The 21,174-nt window shown below is 34.0% G+C and overlaps 1 protein-coding gene across 7 annotated transcripts in view; it reads left to right on the forward strand.

Moving 5' to 3' along the window:
- The window catches only part of LOC114930018 (dipeptidyl peptidase 4 omega), a 373,400-nt gene that overhangs the window by 327,280 nt on the left and 24,946 nt on the right, over nt 1-21,174 (forward strand). For all 7 annotated transcript variants that reach the window (XM_085489791.1, XM_085489793.1, XM_085489795.1 and 4 more), the window contains 3 exons: nt 1,572-1,741; nt 4,899-5,141; nt 6,008-6,243. In XM_085489791.1, coding sequence (XP_085345917.1) covers nt 1,572-1,741; nt 4,899-5,141; nt 6,008-6,243 — 649 coding nt within the window. The remainder of the gene's footprint in view (nt 1-1,571; nt 1,742-4,898; nt 5,142-6,007; nt 6,244-21,174) is intronic.

The following is a 21,174-nucleotide window of genomic DNA, read 5'->3' on the forward strand; positions in this document are numbered from 1 at the left end:
AAACTGAGTTACTACTAAGTTTAGTAGATTAATGAACTAGGTATTATAGATAACATAAGCTTAAGAGTCTGTTTACTATACATATTGCTAATGAACTTCCTCGATAACAAACAATTGAGCAAATTTAAAATGGTTAATGTAATTTAAAATGATATTGCGTGTATTTGTTAAATTTGTTTATCGTCTACATTACTGTAAAAAAACATGGTAGTTTTATTTTAAAAAAGACAATCTTGCTTTTTTATCAAACAAAAACGATGATTTAGCCAATTTATTATTAGAAATCACTTTTCTATTGATGACATCTTCTTATCGTAAATTACTATTTTGTTAAATCAACATATATTAGTTATTTAAATCAAATATACGTTTTGTTCAATTTAATACGTTGTATTTAATTTAAATATTTGTATAAGTTCAATTAACAAAATAATATTAAGTTGAAAGGTTCCGTCAAGTCAACAAATTTTCTCAGTGTAAGTGTTTTAAACAGTTTGCGATCTTTACAAGGACTATCCTGTATATAACGAGTCATAGATGAGATTGGTTATTATGTCAGAGGTTGCAGAAACGGAGTAAAATACACAAGAGAGTACCAATATCAAATGAGAAGGAATCTCTTCCTTCTTCTCGTTCACGCTTTATTTATCAAAATAAAAGGGGAAAAGGGATGAGATATATATATATCTCTCTCTCCGTGTCTCGAGATACATATTCTATGATCTATAATTATACGTTACGGTGGAATGCTCCGCGATGAACCTCGCTTGTGAACTTCGCCTTTACAGGAGGAACGAAACGGTCGTCGTAATTTTCTCGCTTCGCACAACGTCGCGAGATCTAACGAGTATCTCGTGAAAAAAAAAAAAGTATAACGTGAACAGTAAAGCCGATGAGAAGATATATGTATATTCATGATAATTTCCCCCGTTGCAGTTTTTATTGGCGATTTTGTTTTTTTTTTAAAAGAGACGGGATGAAAAAAGTGAGAGGGTGCTCTGTGAGCCTTTTTTCGCGCCTTATTTATATCTGTACACGTAGGTGTGCAGTTGAGGATGCACTTTGACGCAGACGAGATATACTGGTTTGTGAGATTAAATGGGAAATATATTTTTTCTCGTGAGAACTCACTTTGGATCTAGCAATAAAATTATTTTAGATGGGAATTTTATTATAATTTATTATTAGTGTATATGTCTAGTGTAATTATTTATAATTATTTATCATTACGTATAGAGATGCACTAATAATAAAAAAATTATAAATATAAATTATAATAATTATAACAAATCATTATAAATAATTATCTAATAATCATAAATAATGGTGTAATAATTAGAAGTAATTATTAGATAATTATATATTATTAGATAATTATGTTATTATATGGAGAGATATATTATACTCTCTTATTAGAGAATTTATACATATCTATTTCAGTAATATTATTGCAAACAATTTTAAATATTAATAGAAAAAATTGAAATCTTGCTTGTATAAATATATAATGTAAAACCGAAGAAAAATTGAATAATTTGTCACTTAATTTTTGATTTTGTTTGATGTTACAGAGGAAGTATTCAGCTCGAACAAGGCGCTTTGGTTTTCTCCGAGCGGCAACAAATTAGTCTTCGGCTATTTCGACGACTCAAATACTCCCATTATGACCATACCGTTTTACGGATATCCCGGAAGCTTAACTTTCCAATACACCTCGGCGATACCAATCCACTATCCTAAGGTAAGAGTTAAAGTAAATATTAATCTTATATTATATCACTGTTCTCCATTGTTTTCATTATAAATGATAAAAAAATATTTCCCGCTACATAATTTTATTTCGTAGATTATATATATTCGCGATTTACATGTCAACAGCATATTTAACGTTCGTTGTTTTTAATCTTCCGCGCGCGAAAGAAGAAACGTTGGCGCGCGCTTTCGGAGGAAAACTAAAATTTTCGCGGCAAGCGAGCATAATGTCACTTTTAAAAAGCAGCGATTCCAATGTTGGACGCTCTCGGAAAACGTCTCCTTTACTTTGTCTTCTCGCGAATCTTCGCGTCGCGGCGCCGTCGTCCGAGATATGAAAAGCCCCTCTAACCGAAGTTTACATCCTGAAAAGATAAGAGGAGCGTGAACGTGGCACCTCTGCATTTTTCAATGTCTTTTCATAACTCGCGATTGACGTAGCCGCAAAAAGTCTTGGCGCGACGTGAAAAATATCCGCCGTTGATTCAACCTTTCGCGTGACATCTTTGTCTTCGAACGACGAACCGTGAGATGGAAAATTGCTCGCCTACAGGACTAGACAAGCAAATAAGTCGGAAAGATGACGTCTAATATCGAGAAAACATTTCTACTTGCGCGCATAAGTGTTTTTTTTTTTTTTTTTCGCTGTTTTTCATTCATTGACAAAGTTTAACTCTGTCTTTATTAGTCTGAAGATAAATAATATAAAATATATTTTGAGTGCAAACTATCATTCTTAAATGAAATATTGTGTATTATAAATCATAGAAATTATCATTTTTGTTGATTGCATCATAGACATTTCAAAATTTTGTTATTTCGACGATGATCTTATATCATATCTATATGAAATAATTTCTATAAAAATTGTTTCATTAAATTTCTGCGATACACCGTGCGCGAAAAATTGCTCGAACGCGAAATGGAAACTGCAGGATTATGACAAATACACTCCGATATCTTTTTGCCGTCGCTTATATATCCGAATAAAGTTCGCCGCGAGATCGATTTCTCTTCCAGGAGCGCAATAGAATTCAAAGTTTGACGTGCAGTTTTATTCCGGAGTGCCACTGTTGTCGTCTCTTAGAATAGAAGCGCCATTCTGTATAACTGCATAAACTCCCAGACCTCTTGGATGGATTAAAGTCACGATCTCGTCAGTTCCGAGTGACTCATTTCGCTTGACGTGCAAAACCGCTATTTTTCGTCTTATTTCCGCGGTGAAGAAAAAATTGAGAGCGCACTCTACTCTTACTAATTGTACATTTATCCGGATTTCTTCCGTTTGAGACTTTATTGTGCTCTAAAAGAGAGCTCGTGCTTCAGGGAAATATACTTTATTAATAGAGCTAAACTTTATTTATTTGGTCATTTGTGTTCTTCCGTTCCGTTTTTCGCGATAACTCGATGCCGCCGTATATATTGTAAATGGAAATCGCCGTATAAACATTAATTCCAGTTAAAGAAATGTATTATACGAAAAAGAATGAGCTTGCGTTTTGTAAATATTCGTACTCGTCCGCGGAATTTCATATTCCGCGAAATTATAATAGAATGCAAATATATTCGAGAGACTCGAATAATTTGATTTTACGACTCGCAAATAGGTCGTTATGCAGTCGAAATAGCTCGTAACATAAATTTGCGCCATTTGGAAAATGCCAATATTATCGACAAAGGCATTAAATACGAATATACGAAATTTGCATCGAATTTAAAAATTTCTTCATTCTATCCAAGTATGACCTTATTCTTTTCTTTTTAATTAGTACACATTAATATACAATAAAATAATACATTGACATATATTATACAATATTAGTGTATTATTTTATTTTTTATGTATTAATTAAAAAAGAAACAATAATGTTATATTTAATGGATATATATATATATAAAATTGTTTAATTATTTATATAATAATTAAATAATATATTAATATATATTTCTCACTACACAAAAATAAATTATTTATTTATAATATAATATTGGTTCATATATAAATAATAAAAGTAAATAATATAAAATAGATATTGTGTGAAGTGCAAAATTCTGAAATAAGAATTATATGCAATACGAGATTTTATAACGATAACGACTAAATGTTTATGGAACTTTGTGTCGCGAATTTAATTACGTTAAGTTTGTTTTTCCAGTACCTATAAAGTTTATCATAATTGAAATGTTTCTTTCGGTCATTGATAGAACTTGCCGCTGTTTTGCTGAAAGTTAGGGTGTGTGTGTGTTTGTATGTGTGAAAACGAAAAAGTTTTATAATTTACTGAAGCGTAATCAAGGATCTCACTTAAATTGCGTACAAACAGCTAAGACAACCACGACTCGCGAGCGGGGCATCGCGTTACTTTTTAATAAAGCACGAGACCAATTTTACTCGTCGGCGAATTAATGTTTTAGTGGAATATCTCTTCCGTGAAGTCGTACAAACGTATAAATACTTGCGAACAGCAATTAGTGCCTCGCGTTTCCTCGTATTAAACAAGATTGTCATTAAAACTTTCGGTATTAAGATTCAGGTTTTCAGATGCACTTAAAGTAATCAGGTAAAGGTACAGTTATACGGCGAACAGAGAATCGAAGATTTATGTTTTCAATTTCATTAAAACATTCTCGCGTAAACAACCTTGCAAACAACAACTTCACGCATTTTACAAGAAAGAAAATTGTATTTTTTTTTAATATATACAAATTTACATGTAACGTTTCGCGAAAAACTTTATGTTCGTGGTCAAAGTATCGAAAATTATCAAATAAAATAGCTAAAGAAAACTTTTAATCTTTCGATTCTAAATTATATCATAAATATAAAAATTCAGTGTGCTCATTTATGAATCAACCCAATATAAAAAAAGCAATATATCGAACATGATGAAAAATATATTCTCGGTGAATTAATTTCACTTTGGACCAGAATCATCAACTCTTTTTTTATCGATAAATGTAAAATAGATGCATTTAAAATAAAAATATAAAATGCGAAGCGTCTATTTTTCATTTTCAAATGAAAAGGTTTCAACTGCCTTGCATTTTTCATTTGAAAATGGCTTCGAACACCTATCTCGCACACGTATCTTATTGGCACCGACGTGCCATTGTATCTTACAAGAGTGTTTTCTCTCGTTTTTCAGAGTGGCACGACGAATCCGACGATCAAATTGTTTTGCGTCGATCTCGATATGGTGGTGCAAGGTAATAACGTGACCCTGATGGAGATCGAGTATCCCTCCGAGCTGTCTACCACCGAGAGGATTCTGTCGGCGGTGGACTTCCCTACGGACAGTCTCGTGTACGCGACTTGGATGAATCGTGTGCAGAACAGGGCGTATTTCCAGCTCTGCGACGTCGACAGTCTGCTGCCAAATTGCACGATAGAAAGTGAACCTTCTCTTCTCTCATCGAGAAAGCGATCTTGCTACTAGTTTTTGGCTCATTCGACAGTTCGCCTTGCGGAAGGAGACTCCGCTCTTTTTATTTCTCGAAACCTCACAGCTCTTTATTTTATTTTCTTAATCCTTATTTTGTAACTTCAAGCAAATCGATTAAATATCATATTATAAAAGCTCTATCTCGTGAAAAATATTTTTTATGTTGACAATGTTTGAGTTGTTAGATCGAGAAACATATATAGAAGAAGTAAAAAAATTCTCTGACTTTTTAGTATTATTTTTTCCAAATATATAATTTGCATATATCCATATGATAAATCAGTTAAATGTTAAATCATGAAATCCTATATGAGATATTTTCGGAAGTTAATAAAACAAAATATCAAATTTTTGAGATTTGTCTCTATCAAGCACATTGAAATAAAATAGCACGATGATGAAAATATAAATTAATCGAACACGCTGTAGATGAATAGATTTTTAACAACAAAAAATTAGCGTGGGAGTCGAGGAAAAGTTTAGATTTATTTAATAAAAAATTTCAAATTATTGAGACAAATGTGGAATAAATCCAGATAAATAGTATTTTCCCTGACAATTCCAGATTTATAAAATTCCCTGACAACGCCCGGTTTTCCAGAAAACAAATAGGTTCCTTCCTCTTTTTGGATTAATTCAATATAAAAATGTCGAGCAAAACAACCTTTCTTCAATATATGAAAATATTAATTAGAATCGATTCTGCGCGATCGACTCTATTCGCGAAAATTTTAATTCCTCTTTACGAACAGAGGCCCGATTTCTACAGAACACTCCATTTTACTAATGGAGAAATCCCCGATTGCTCGCAGGCGCTCTCGTACAGCGAGAAAAATGGCTGGGTGGAGCAGTTCGAGGCGCCTATGTTCAGCAAGGACGGTACATCCTTTCTCCTGATATTACCCCAGAAACAGAAGGACCGGGGCAATTGGCGACACATTGTGCTCGTTACAAATGCAACCAGCGGCAATCCGACCACCACCGCCCTCACATCCGGCCACTTCGTCGTGACGGAGATAGTATCGTGGGATCAGGAGGACTCGTACTTGTAAGTACTCACGCAAAAACTTATTATGCAATTCGTGTTGTGCGTTGCTAATTAAAGCTCTTCGAGATCTTGGAATCTTGATTGTGCAGGGTGAGACCAAAAATGTGGACTTCGAACCCCTATTTTTATTTTACACACCCTGTATATTTAGTAATATTTTGCGAAATTTAATTGACAATTTAAGAGCGCAATTTCAAGCTACTTTTCGAGAACGTGAAACTCATCAAATGCGAACTAACTCTTTTATTAATTTATCCGGGTAGTCGAAGCAGTTTTCAATGTTAAAACTAAAACCATTTTATATGTTGAAACTTTTATACGCCCGAAAAAAAAATACAAAGAACCTTTGTATTCGAAAATATGAAAAATAACGGGAAAGAATAGGTTTGATGCCCAGCAGCTATTATAAAGGAATTATTGCGTTACAATATTGCAAAAATGCGCAGTCGTTACCTATATTCGTGTAGTAATGAAAGAGGAAAAATTATATATTGACGGAAGAGTTAAAAATAAATTGCGAATTTTTTTTATGCAAGAGTATACTATAGAAAAATGCGTTGTAGCATAAGTCTTTAGATATCTGTACAAGGGACATAATTATTCGAGTTCCGACAGAAAAATTCTTCTAACTAAGAAAAGCCAGATCAGTTCAATTACTTAAAACTTCTACGTCGATAATCTACTAATAGCGATTGAATCGAATAGATCACGTTTTCACTTCTTTGGAAACTTTCCGACACTCTCAGCCGCTTTTTGCTGCGAAATGAGATTGTCGTAGCTCAATCGATTTATTACCAATGCATAATTTAATGGAACATAGATAATTAACACTCAATAGCGTCAACATATATCTTTCATCGTTCAAGATTTTAATCGCAAGATGTTAATCATGCGTTTTTATTAAAAGAAAAACATGTAGCTCGTTTTATAATTGAATTATTAAGCAATCCATCTCTACTAAAACTAAAAATTAACGGAAATCATAAAAAATAATGATAAATAAATTATAATAATAAAATAAAAATAAATTTTAAAAGTTTCGAAGAAAGTGCGTCGACTGCATAATAATGCACTTTATTTGTTAGCGCATTATTATACATATACGAAAATGTTTAATCGAATTTTATTTACGCAATTTATCATAAATATCTCATGATTCTGAATTTGTGCAAGCTTCTTTGCAAGATAGTTTTTCGATGGTTTTTTTTACATCAGGTGGAAAACTGTCGGGTGCATATGCTTGGTTCGTATTATGGAGAGCCCTCGAGTTTGAGATATTCGCTTTCTCCGCTTATCGCGACCGATGACATTCGGAAGGCCACGCGAAATGACTCGGAAGTAATTTACGAAGTGAAAGCAAAATTCCGCGACGATAGGAGAAGTTGCGTAATATCGTCGCGGCTTCGGAACAAGAGAGAGAAAAAGAAAGAGAGAGAGAGAGACGGAAAGGCAGACAAGAGGGTAAATGGATCTGCTCGGTAGGTTGACCTCGCCTCGCAAGAAGCGGCTGACTTAATTACACGTTCATAAATTAAACGAGAGCTCTCTCTCCTCTTCGTCGGGAGGGCTCGCCGGTTTGTCGCCGCGCGAATTCTACACTTTTTTCGCGTCTCCGCTCGAAATCCGCGCCGGTCGATTAACGCGCCTCGATGAAAGTGGCTGACGGGAATCGAATTACCGGCGGATCGCGCGATCAGAAAGTTGAAATGTCGTTGTCGCCGGCGACGACTTCCCGCCGAACATTTCCTCGGGAATCTTCTCACCCTTTCTCTAATCCTTATCGGAGCGAATCCCGCATCGGCGGATGGGGGCAGATTCCGTCTCGCGGAAAAATCGTTTCCATCAGGTATTAATGATCGTCATAAAAAAGTTGCGTTTCGTTGCACGGAAGAGGTAAAATGCAAAACAGTTTGCGAAGAAAAAATTAAACAGGCGCGCCAGTTGTTATAGCAATATAAAAGTTTTTGATCCGATGATATCTTTTGTTGAAACGATTTGAATTTTTTCCTCTCGTTTATTCTCTTATATTAAAATTTTAAAAATTAATTATTTAATTTTTATATATAATTCTGTATTTTAAATATATATTATTATCTCGAAAAAATTTAGCAAATTAACAGATAATATAAAAATCTTTGATCTAACATTCCTTGTTGAAATAATTGAAATTGTTTTTCTGTCATTTCTCTCTTATATTAAAAGTAAAAAAGTATCAATTTATAATTGTATAAAGAAGAATTTCATCCGCATTATAAAATTGCGGTACAGAATTTTCAAGCAACCTCCAATGCGGAGAGAGCAGTCGATAAAAAGTCTTTGATGTCTCTCGTTGAAGCGATTAAAATATTTTTCTGCCATTTCTCGTATATATGAGAACTAAAAAATAATTTATTTTATAATCGCTCGTCGAAGAAGAAAAACATCTCGAGAGAGAGAGAGAGAGAAATTGATGAAATTAATTGAGGAAATTTCGCGCGTATCCGCATTATAAAACTGCAGAATTTTGCGGGGCAACATCCAATGCGGAGGGTGGCGGTCCTGATTAACGATAAGAGATCCGCTCTCTCGCTCCCAGTTTCCGCCATTACGCGCACGTGCTCGATGAATTTAACGAAGTCATTTCGTTACACGTCGTTCGTACCGTGCGCGAGCGCGCAAGAAAGCAAGGGCATCAACGAAACGCGGACCGCATTCGGATAACGCGCATGAATTAATCATCAGGACGGTGTAAACACAGAGAGAGCGAGAGGAGAGAGAGAGAGAGAGAGAGAGAGAGAGAGAGAGAGAGAGAGAGAGAGAGAGAGAGAGCTCAGGAGTTATTCAGTGGCGCGTTGCGTTTGCGGCTTGCGAACGGCGTAACGCGTCATCAATGCGCGGAATCCGCAATACGGATCACACATTCGCGTGCGCCGGAATCCGTCGATATACACTCCTATGGCTCCCCATATCGTTGTATTAGTAGCTCGAGCAATCAATATCAACCCCCGCAGCAACCATTCGAATCCATTAGGCATCTAAATTTCATGGAAGTAAAATCGCTCTCCCTCTCTCTCTGTCTTTATAATGTAGCTGTCAGTTGTCTGGAGAGATATGTAAAGATCGGGTTCACTTTTTTGCCAATTAACTAGGTTAAACAACTTTAAATAAATAATTACAAGTCAAATAAGGCTTTGGTAGAAATGAAAAATAAGGTAGGGAAAAGGTTGATAAGAACCAGGCGCAACAAATTTGATTTTTAAATTCTTCCCTAATTATTGTTGATGTTTCGGTTGTTTTCTTGGACCGTTTGTAGCAAGTTGACTTGGAAAAATAATTAGAAGAGAATTTGAAAACAAATTTTCTGCATCGGGCTCTTATTAGTTTCTTTCATATCTGATTTTGCAATTTTAAAAATGTGTCAGAACTTTTTTGCTCGAAAGAAAGGGTATTTGTATTCTGAAACTTCCTAAAATATAACGAAAGAATGTTCGATGCTCGAGAGCTGCTATCAAAAAAATTATCGCAATGTGTCAAAAATATACAATTGCTCATACATTGAAAAAAGATGCAAAATTTAGACATTGACAGAAAGGTTAACATTAATTATAATACGCAAACTTTGATTCGGGAAACTCTATAACAAGTATAAAAAAATTTGACAGCTTGAGAGATTATTTTATTAATTTTTATCAAGTTTTAATTTAATTAATTTATTGTATCAAATTACCAATTATTATTGGAAAATAAAATTCTAATACACGAATTAGAACAAGAGTGCCAAGAGTGCTCGAGTGCAAGCTTAAAATAGGATCTACACGGATACAACATTTTTCACTTCGTTGTCAGCTCATCCTGTACAGCTTGATTCGAGCGTAAATTCAAAATTCGCGTGAGATTAATTCGTTCACTCGCTCGTACAACGAAATTCAACCGCAGACTATATCAGATGCTGATGCAGTTTTCGGGGAAGATCTCACACGCGGATTCGGACGGTTTAAGTAATTGAAGTGACACACGCGTTAATCGTTGCGGCGGCGTCGGAAACGTCTGGGCGGGCGACACCTATCGTGAGATATTAAGCGCGTTAAATGTCCCTCCCCACAAAGATCCCTGGCCCCCTTCGCGTTATTTCCTGCGAAACGGAGGAGGAAACCGCGCCCAGAATTAGCTCGCACGTCTACCAGAGTCTCCGGAGCTCTGAACGGCCGCTGCTGCTCCGCAAGATCTGCCTCGACCGAAACGTTGGTTCGTGAGCTGTTTCCCGAAAACTCCCCGAAATGGAAACGTCGCTGCAGCCCGGAGATAAACACAGGGTGAGAGCGCGGTTACGCCCGTTCTATTAACCGCCCTTATTATTCCAGTCGTCGCGTCGCGCCCACTCGTTAACCCTGAATTCCGGAGGGAGGTGAAAACTGCACTATGTGTGATTTCGAAATTCCCGACTTTACTTCCCTCTACATCGTCATTCCCCAATTCTTCTTTCCGCACTGTAAAAAAGTATGTAATATATTACATGAAAATATGTAAAGTTATATAAATAATAAAGTGAAATTTGACATATTTTTTTTACAGCGCGTATTCTCCTAACAGCCTTCGTATATTTGGTCAAATGTATTTTCACAATTGCATGCAGGACATTTTCCAATTATTTATATAATTGATTTTTCATAATTGGTCATTTCATAATTGGTTTTTTTATTTTTTAATCATTTTTAAAGCGCGTAAAAAATATGCGATTTTTATCGTCAACAGGAAAATTAGATATTTATTATTTAATATATTTTTTTAGAGAATTTAATATATGCTTGGCATTTATATATATTCTTGTTTTAATTTGTTGCATATCGATGAATCGCGTACCTTAATTTAACCGTGAAATAAGCATCCGCGATATTTAACATCCATTTCACGAAATTGCCCCTACGATATATATATATATATATATATATATATATATATATTGACAGAAGCGTATTCGGAGAAACAAGCGCTGTGGGATATTTTTGCATTCGTCAGTATATTCAATTTATTCCGCCGCAGCTAGAATTCTAATACCAGTTCTTACTGGAGGAAAGCTCATATACAAGATGATATTCTCGTGTTTCTGTGAACAGACAGAGACAGAGATCAGAGGCTTTCACTCTCGCTATTTCAATTTCAACTTTTATAAAAGTTTTTAATACCCTCACTATTCAAAGACGTGGCCGCTCTCGTCCAGCTGTCTCTCTTCCTCTTTCCTTCTCTCTCTCTCTCTCCCTCTTGCGTTGTTTAAGATTTGGAAATATAAACCGCTCAGAAGTTCGGTGCATTGTTTCTCTCTCGACGGATGGACGCCTTCTCACGATTCCATCCGCGGGGGAAGAATATTTCGGCTTAATCCTCGAATGCTAATCGCGAAGCTAGAGTCTCTCTTCCCTTCGAAAAGTTTTCGGTGTTATCATCCCGGAGGAATTATGTCGCATCTTAATCCCGTTCAACTCCTGAAGTTAAGTTGCGACGAAAATCGATAGAATATATGATTAACTTTTCGATCCATTGAGCAAACCAATTAAGGAACGAAAGCCTATCTTGGGTAAACTAGACGTATAGCTCACCATCTGTACACTTCAGGATCGCGAAAATAGGAGGATAAAATGAATGCGATTGTAATAATTTTCTGAATTTTTTAAGTTATAAACTAATTTCTGTTCCTTATAAGAATCTCACATAATATTTTGCGTACGAGATATAAGGTCGAAAAATTTCCCCTTGATAAAAATATCAGAGTGGCGAAAGTTTAAAAGTTCCTAAGCGACTTAAGACTAGAGCTTCTTAGAGAATTTAACTTTGGGAAAAGCAAAAAGATAACGAGACTTTATTCTTCCTTTCATTCCAGAGAGTTTTATTTTAATAGAGATGTGTTAAATTTTTGAGGTTTCAAGGATATCAAAACGTTCATTGTCAAAAAATGATGAAATTTTTTAAAAATGAAGAAAAATAATTTTACTCTTATTTAGCATTTAAAAAACATACGTGTCTAATACATTTTTGCAATATTTATATTTTTATTAAAATCTCATATGATTTTTTATCGACGATCTCTTTTTAGTATCAAGATCTTATGTAAGATCCTATGTTTCATAGAAAATTATTTAATTTTTCAATAATATTTAAATAAATTAATACTCATTATAAGACGTTTATAATAAATAATTTTTTCTCTTATATTTGCATTTTATATTTTAAAAAGCTGCATCTACAAATTTTATTTTACCTAGAATTTTAAACGAAAATACTTGAAAAGTCAGCGAATTCTCAGAGCATTCTTTTACAAAGCTTATGTAAACACCCTGTACATATTATTTTGCGTACGATATAAGGTCTAAAAATTTTCATTAAAAAAATACCAATATCAATATTTAATTGATGATGCGTTACTTTGAGGTTTCGAGAATATCTAGATGTTTATCGTTAAAATTTGATAAATAAAATATCATGAAAATTCCGTAAATGACACACCGAAACGAACGAGAGAACATAAATGATCGTAGTGAACTTCAACCGAATATCAGGTAGAATTGTTTCGCGTTCTCTCTCTCTCTCTCTCTCTCTCTCGTACACACGACGACGATATATTCAATTATGAAAAAACAGTTTCTCAGCCAATTTGCGGTATTATCGACGAAATGTCGTCGCTCGAGCGAATAACGGACGACGGTGCAACAAATCACAAACGCGACGGAGCGCACAAAAGACGGCTACGGCCGTCCGTATTCTCGCCGACGAGACTGTCGAACAAATATTATATCGTGCTTTTCCCCGAGAAAACTCCCTCTTCCTTCCTCTTCTCCGTTATATTTTCCGCGGCGTTTCCGGGGCGTTCACTTGCAGCTGTATATAACGTTAAACGAGCGATCGTTACACGAGGGACCACTCGTTGTTGGATAACGGGTTTTCGCGAAAGAATCCACGAAACGTCCATCAGTTTGCGGTGGAACGCGTGGACAGAAGAGATGGCGGAGAGGGAAAATAATCGAGCTCTCCCTCCTGCCAGCCGATCTCTCTACCATTGAAAGCAATAACGATACCTCGCTACTTCATCGGAAGAATTTCTGCCCGTTATTCGCTTATATAACGTAGATCGTTCTGACAATAACCGCGGCACGAGAATTGGCCGCAACGCCTTTCGTTAAAGTCTTAGGAAAGATTGCGATAAGGGGTTCAATCTTAGAAATTAATGGGGGAGGATAATTTAAAGTAAACTCATGACGTTATACGGAGGGTAAGAAACTTGCGAAATGGATCGCATCGATCATTGCGACGACGTCGGATGATTTAGCCTTAAGTCTTTTGGGGTCGCGAATGTGTTCTGTGCTCGCAGCATTTTGTTGAAATATTCAGTGTTGGTGAATTAGAAAAGTGAGCTCCCAAAAGGCTTCCGCGCGGAAATTTCCGCTTATTACGTTATGCGGAAACTTTAAAACGCGCGAACTCTCGACGTGAGTTTAATAAAGCGATCCAACTCTGTCTGATTTTATAATTGTGTCTAAAATTTAATATATTTAACATTAAATATAACTATATTTTATTTTTACCTTTAAATTAAAAGATATAAAAGCATTAGACTGCAGTTTATTTTTATTTCTTTTTTATTTTATTTTTTTTGTGAAAATAAAGAACGATTTTTTGGAAACCTTGTAAATATATATTTTATATGCTTAGATTTTGTAAATTTATGGCGTTCGCGATTAAAGAATGGTTAATTGGGACCTCAAAGTCGCCGGATTTTCTAATCTTTTAGGAATATTAATTTTGACTCGAGTCCAGCGACACTTTGCAGACTGTCCGGAGAGTATATGAGACTTGCTCTCATGCGAGCGCTTGTGCTAAATTTTCATAATCCTCATCCCGTAGCTCCGTAATCTCGTTCGTTCTCGCCGCTTTTTTATTCGGTCTGGAAATTCTGTCGTTCATACGTAATTAAACCTGTAGAATGAAACTCGAGATCGAAACGCTAAGAATAGCGGCCATCACGCTGTAACATTGTAATGACAGCTGACAGGGGACAATCGTGATGTTAAAGCCACGTCGCGACTCTTCGATTATAAGACGTAATGAAAGAAAACGCGAATCATCATCATTTTACATCATTTTAACTGAATTTTGCGCTCGTGAAACTCTGTACTTTTTCAATGACATCTGTAGTAATTAAAAGCGGTAAGTTTAGATTTCTTTTTTTCTTTTATATTAACGTAGGCTACGTGGACATAAAAATTCCCCAATAAAAAATGTCAGTGAAGGAGAAAGTCGCGATTGTAATTTTTTCTTTAGAGAAATATATAGACACTTGTCAAAGACATAAAACGGGAATTAAGATGCATTAATTGTTTTATTAATCGTTCTGAAGATGATCTAAAAAATGTTCGAGTTAAATAAAAATTTAAAAAAAATAGAAATTTATGAAAAAGTTCATTATGCCTGACTCTTATTAGTCCTTGTTTCCTGAAATTTATTTTATTTAATTTTTGGTAAATTAAATAAAATTAAATTAAGATGCATTAATTGTTTTATTAATCGTTCTGAAGATGATCTAAAAATGTTCGAGTTAAATAAAAATTAAAAAAAAATAGAAAGTTTACGAAAAAGTTCATTATGCCTGACTCTTATTAGTCCTTGTTACCTGAAATTTATTTTATTTAATTTTTTTTATTTTTTGTAAATTAAATAAAATTAAATTAAGATGCATTAATTGTTTTATTAATCGTTCTGAAGATGATCTAAAAAATGTTCGAGTTAAATAAAAATTAAAAAAAAATAGAAATTTACGAAAAAGTTCATTATGCCTGACTCTTATTAGTCCTTGTTTCCTGAAATTTATTTTATTTTATTTTATTTTTTTTTATTACGTGAGAAAATTTGTCGCAAGTGCGTGATTTAGTATATCATCGATCAGCGTCGCGTAATATATACGAACAATAACAGCGTGCTGAAGAAGTTAGCGTCACAAATGAGCAAACAACCTGAAATAGATATACTTTGAGTTTGCTTAGGGGTTGGGACGGGTTCCTTGCGAAGCAGCTTGTCGCGATAGGCCAACTTTAAATTGCCCCACGTTGTTGAAACTTTCATCCCGTTTCGTAAGACAAATAAGTCGGGATGGTGCTTAGAACGTGCGTGCGTGCACGCGTGCGCCCGCCGTGAAAATTGCCATGTAAAATGTCGCCTCGCTTCGTGTGTCGCACCGCCCTTATGCAAAAGAAGTTACGAGGCGAAATTATACGAGGTGCGCGCTTGTGAATCGCTGCATTACGAATAATATATATGTGCATAACATGCATAGAGAGCGTCGTTGCAACGTGTAATGTCGCGCTTAGAAGTGTCTGCCGATGAAACAATTCAAACAATAAAGTTTATTATCGATAAATGGATTTCCCATGGGACCGAACGTTTTTTTATTCAACTTCAAAGAACGGTAGAAATTCATTATCTTCTAAAAAAAAATTGTATTTTTATTTTAAGAATTTTCCTCAGTTATTTTTAGAGTACTCTCAACATTCTAAAACAGATGCTCTAAAAGGATTCCCTCTTATCTTAAGACTTATGTAATATTCATCGACGAGTAAACAGAGATCGGATTATTTAATAGAATATTTAATTGAAAAAATTCTCATTTTGAGTTATTTTTGAATTATTATTATTTTTATTAAATTTTCTAAATTTATTTTTATTTGCCTACAAATTTCATTTTTATTCTACCTAGAAATTTAATTTTATTTAATTTACAAATTCAACATTGATGAAACTAAAACAATTTCCAAATTAAATAAAATATTTTTCAAAATATTTGAAATTTATTATATAAAAATACGTCTCCTTTGAACAATTTTACAATTAAATCAATATTGTACTTACTTATCTTTATTTTAAATTTTGTTTAATCAAATTAATTTCTTTATGAAAAATTAACTCTATATTTATGAATTAATCTAAATCTATTTTAAATATGAATAAAAATGTAATTCCTATAATTAATAATTCTCTTTTGAAATTATTTACACTAATTAATATCTATTATTAATGAAATTTTGGATCACTACTATTAGGAATATTCTTAATAATTCAAATGATTAGAGAATTATGTATATTAATACATTGTTGCCCCAATATCTAATATCTAATTACGCTTTTAATATCTAATCTATTATATATCAAAACATTAAACTAAATTGATTAATATATAATATTCATGTTAATGGAATACTCTGTTATAAATTAGGCGCCAAAAGGGAAAGGAATCCTCTTAAGAGAAAAATTCTCCTAAAGATTAATATCAGATGTTCCTTATTTATAAAACTGTAGATAAAATGGGATTTATTTTTACATTGACGAAAAAGTTTATATTATTTTAGAACACTCAGGCAAATACAACTCTCTTATTTCGATGTTGCGAAATTATTTACAAATAATTAGCTAGATTTTAATGTAAAATAGAGAAAAACGAAACGTACTCCGATATAAAATTACGATAATAATTTTCTGCGGATGTGCATTTTTTATTTATTTGATTTATTTGTGTCTTCAACGCGGTTCCAAGTAAAAAATAGCCAATAACGATCGACCACATTATTTCCGATTTCGACCTGGCTGAATCGAGGCTTTAGTTTATTGGAAAGTCAAACTGCAATACATTAAAATGCAGATATCGTAAAAGTTGTATAACAAATACAATTTAATCTGCCGATATCACCCAGGGGGAAAAAGGGGGGGGGAGGGACGTATGCAACGTAATTCCGGGGGTTTAACCCCGGATTTCCGGAGCTGCTGTGCAGCTTTCGGGTATTAGCTTTTAATATCGCAGTTAACTGCAAGTTAACTTTGCAACTTCGGAGGGAAACTTGGCGAATCGGCAACTGCCAAAGTCGTGAATAGAGGAAACGACGCCTCAACACCGTACTTAATACTTTATGGACGAGATAAAATTGGCACGCACTCGAGTTTATACTTATCAGCAATCCCTCCGCGAGCGATGGATTTGTTGACTAATTTCATTAGGAAACACTCCTCAGCGAGCGCTCAAAAGGAGCCGAGCCTTCCAAGTTTCGAAGCTGCGTGTCTGTAATTAAATGGCACACAGCAGCAGATATATATTACTTCCCGTAACTAATGTACCGGGATCAATTCTAGTAATGCGCTCCGGGTGGAGAAAGAAAGAGGAGACCACGAGGAGAAGAAAAATTGCTCTATCGGTTATCCGAATCGACCAGGCAAGACGAACCAATTCCGGCTCAATTAAATCATCGGCAAATTCTTCATTTTATTTTATGTACTTCTTTATCCACTTGGGAAAGATTTTCTTAAATGTGACGGAACCTACGCGACCGTCGATTGTAATTAGCAAAATGTAGAAGATCGTCGTCTCTTATAATTTACCAAATGTAAAAAAAAAATAAAAATAATCTCTAAAACTTAAAATCTCAAATACAAAAATTTTAATAATCTTAATTTAAGATTGCTTTATTTGTCTATATAATTTCCTTTAATTAAATCATCGGGAAACGGGACCGTCGATTGTAATTAGCAAAATGTAGAAGATCGTCGTCTCTTATAATTTACCAAATGTAAAAAAAAAAAAAAAATAATCTCTAAAGCTTAAAATCTCAAATATAAAAATTTTAAGTCTTAATTTAAGATTGCTTTATTTGTCTATATAATTTTCTTTAATTAAATCATCGGGAAATTCTTCATTTTATTTTATGTACTTTTTTTATCCACTTGGGAAGGATTTTCTGAAATGCGATCGTCGATTGTAATTATCAAAAAATGTGAAAGAATTTTTCTTATAATTTACTAAATGTAAAAAAAATGTTAAAGTTTAAAACTTCAAATTGTGATATAATTTTTCGTTCATAAATAATTTCAAATTATGTAAAAATTATAACAATTTCGAATTTAAGATCGTCTATATAATTTCCTTTAATTAAATCATCGGGAAATTCTTCATTTTATTTTATGTACTTTTTTATCCGCTTGGGAAGGATTTTCTGAAATGTCACGGAAGCTACGCGACCGTCGATTGTAATTATCAAAATGTAAAAGATCATTGGTTCTCATAATTTATCAAATGTAAAGAAAAAATCTCTAAAGCCTAAAATCTCAAATATGGAAATTCTAACATTTTTAATTTAAGATTGTTTTATTTGTCATTTCGTTCAATTAAATTATCGGGAACAGGTCAGTTGTATATTATTAAAATGTAAAAGATCGTCGTTTCTCATAATTTACCTGATGTAAAAAAAAATTCTGTCAAATTAAAAATCTCAAATCGCGATATAACATGTTTTCCCACGAATAATTCCAGATCATATGAAAATTATAAGGATCTCGACATTAAGGTTGCCGCATTTGTCTATATATAATCCCGTATAAAATCTAGGAATATCCGCTTTTCGCAAATTGCTTCCGAAGTTCCTTTGACACGATTACGAATAACCCCTCTAATTTGCCGTAAAGAGGCAAAGCGGCATATCTTTGACTGAGGCGCATACATCTAACCGCAGAATTTAATCCCCCACCCTGTAATACTGTAATCCTGTCATCCCCGATTATGACAATGAAGTATCAGTTGTGCCGGGGTCCCGTGAGTCCTCTCTTACCCGCTTGAAATCGATCGATCTTCATTTTCACGGAAAGGCGCGAGAAGCCGAAGCGGCGGAAGTTGCGATTCGCGGATACACGAGCGTGAATGACGGCAACGCGCAGCCCGGGGTCGTTTTCAAGATTGATGCGATAGGCTAAATTAACAGGATGCTCGAATTAATCCTTTCTAAATAACCCCGAGTCATCTATCTTGCCAGCCCGGCGGAAACTGCTCTGGCGACTTAACGCGCTCGCTGGGTTTCCGCGGGGCAATAGAGAATTCATGAAACGCACCCTTGGTCCTTGGGCTCCCGAAACTTTGTGGAGGTCCTTACCTCGTTAAATATATGTATGATAATCTCTTGTAGAATATACAGTTTTCATATGTTGGAAAATTAGCGAGAAGTCGCAAGATAGGTGAACGTGGAAGTGTATTATCTCATCATCTCTTATATGCAACGTATTATTTTGCCATATTTATTCAATCTGTCAAAAATATGTATATATGTACTTATTCTTATTTTTATTTTATTTTGTTTTAATTTTTAACATATATATATATATATATATATCATATATACATATTTTTGACAGATTGAATAAATATGGCAAAATAATACGTTGCATATAAGAGATGATGAAATAATACACTTCCACGTATACTATATATATATACTTTATTAAATATTTATTATAACTTATATATATATGTTCAACAAAGATCTCCTTTCACGAATCAAGTGTAAAATAAAATCTAAATAAAAATAAAAAGGATGGTTATATTATATTTGTTGTAGCACAAAGCGTTGAGAATCAAAGGGGAGAACAATAGAGATCTAATTAATGCGTAATCGCATCAGAGGGGTACAAGCAGCGGTCAGTCAATAGTCGCAATTTACACCATCAGCTGATTGTATCTAATGGTAGCATTCTGTCGGCGTTGGCCGACTTGATAGCTTCGAACTAGAACGACTCGATAAATTGGCTTCATTCCTGACGGACCCGGTATGCGGTTCACATGAAAATTGCTCGGTCTAGCAGCGTTCTTACGTATTAATGGGGTCGCCGTTTCGCGAAATATCATTGTCACTTGGAGACTGACGGAAAACGGGAATTAGTGATGAGAGAGATTAGTATGCGGGATAATAATAGTCGGCTAAATATATACGCTTCCTCGGGATGTCGTCTTGGTGAGGCGGCATCGAGCTTGGTGGACAATTTGTCTTCACCCCAGCCCCTTTATTGCCCCCTTTTCCTCCCCCTGAAATCTTAGAGAGTTGCAACAGGTGTTCTCCATGTTCCACAATGCGGATACCGAAGAACTAATTTCTTAGCGGCCATGTTATTCTAATGCGCGCGATCATTTTTCTCACTCGCGCATGCACACATGCATGCTGTGTAAAACGATGTCTCTGGTAGATTATTATAAAAATTCTCGGTTCTATATATATAGAGTCCAGTCTATTTTAAATCACGCATTGCTATTGTTCGAGAAAAAAAAGCTTTCATAATTTTCTTACATAAATCGATTCCTTGTATATTTAGAAAAAATATTGTTAGAATGGAATGATTGAAAAATGAATGATTTAACGAGATATACTTCATTCTGACAGTTTGTTTGAAAAAAAATATGAAATATTTCTGCATTGAATAACGAGATTTGATCTATTGTTCGAGAACCAAAGCTTTCATAATTTTCTTACATAAATCGATTCCTTGTATATTTAGAAAAAAAATTGTTAGAATGGAATGATTGAAAAATGAATGATTTACGAAATATACTTCATTCTGACAGTTTGTTTGAAAGAAAAAAATGAAATATTTCTGCATTGAATAACGAGATTTGGTCTATTGTTCGAGAACCAAAGCTTTCATAATTTTCTTACATAAATCGATTTCTTGTATATTTAGAAAGAAATTGTTAGAATAGAATAGTTGAAAAATGAATGGATTGCGAGATATATTTCATTTTGACATCTTTTGTTAAAAAAAAAAAAAAAAAAAAAAAAATGAAATATTTCTGCATTGAATACTGAGATAAATTTTAATCTAAAAAACATATTCTTTTTGTGATTAAAAAAATTTGCAACTTGCAATATGTAATTGTATATTTAAAAAAAAATAACTACATTTTCTTTTATACTAATTAATTTATCTCATTAGTCTATGCAAAAAATAATTAAAGTTGGATTATTAAAAAATGAGCATATTACGAGATATCTCATATTTTCTTTTTTTCGGAATGTGTCAGAGAATGAAACATAAAATATTTCGTATTTAGTACATGATATATGAAACATTTTTCGATGGTTTTCAAAAAATAGCAGTATGTCATTT

The sequence above is a fragment of the Nylanderia fulva genome, unplaced genomic scaffold (assembly GCF_048542155.1).
Source record: "Nylanderia fulva isolate GAGA-0341 unplaced genomic scaffold, ASM4854215v1 Scaffold9, whole genome shotgun sequence".
Classification (NCBI taxonomy): Eukaryota; Metazoa; Arthropoda; class Insecta; order Hymenoptera; family Formicidae; genus Nylanderia; species Nylanderia fulva.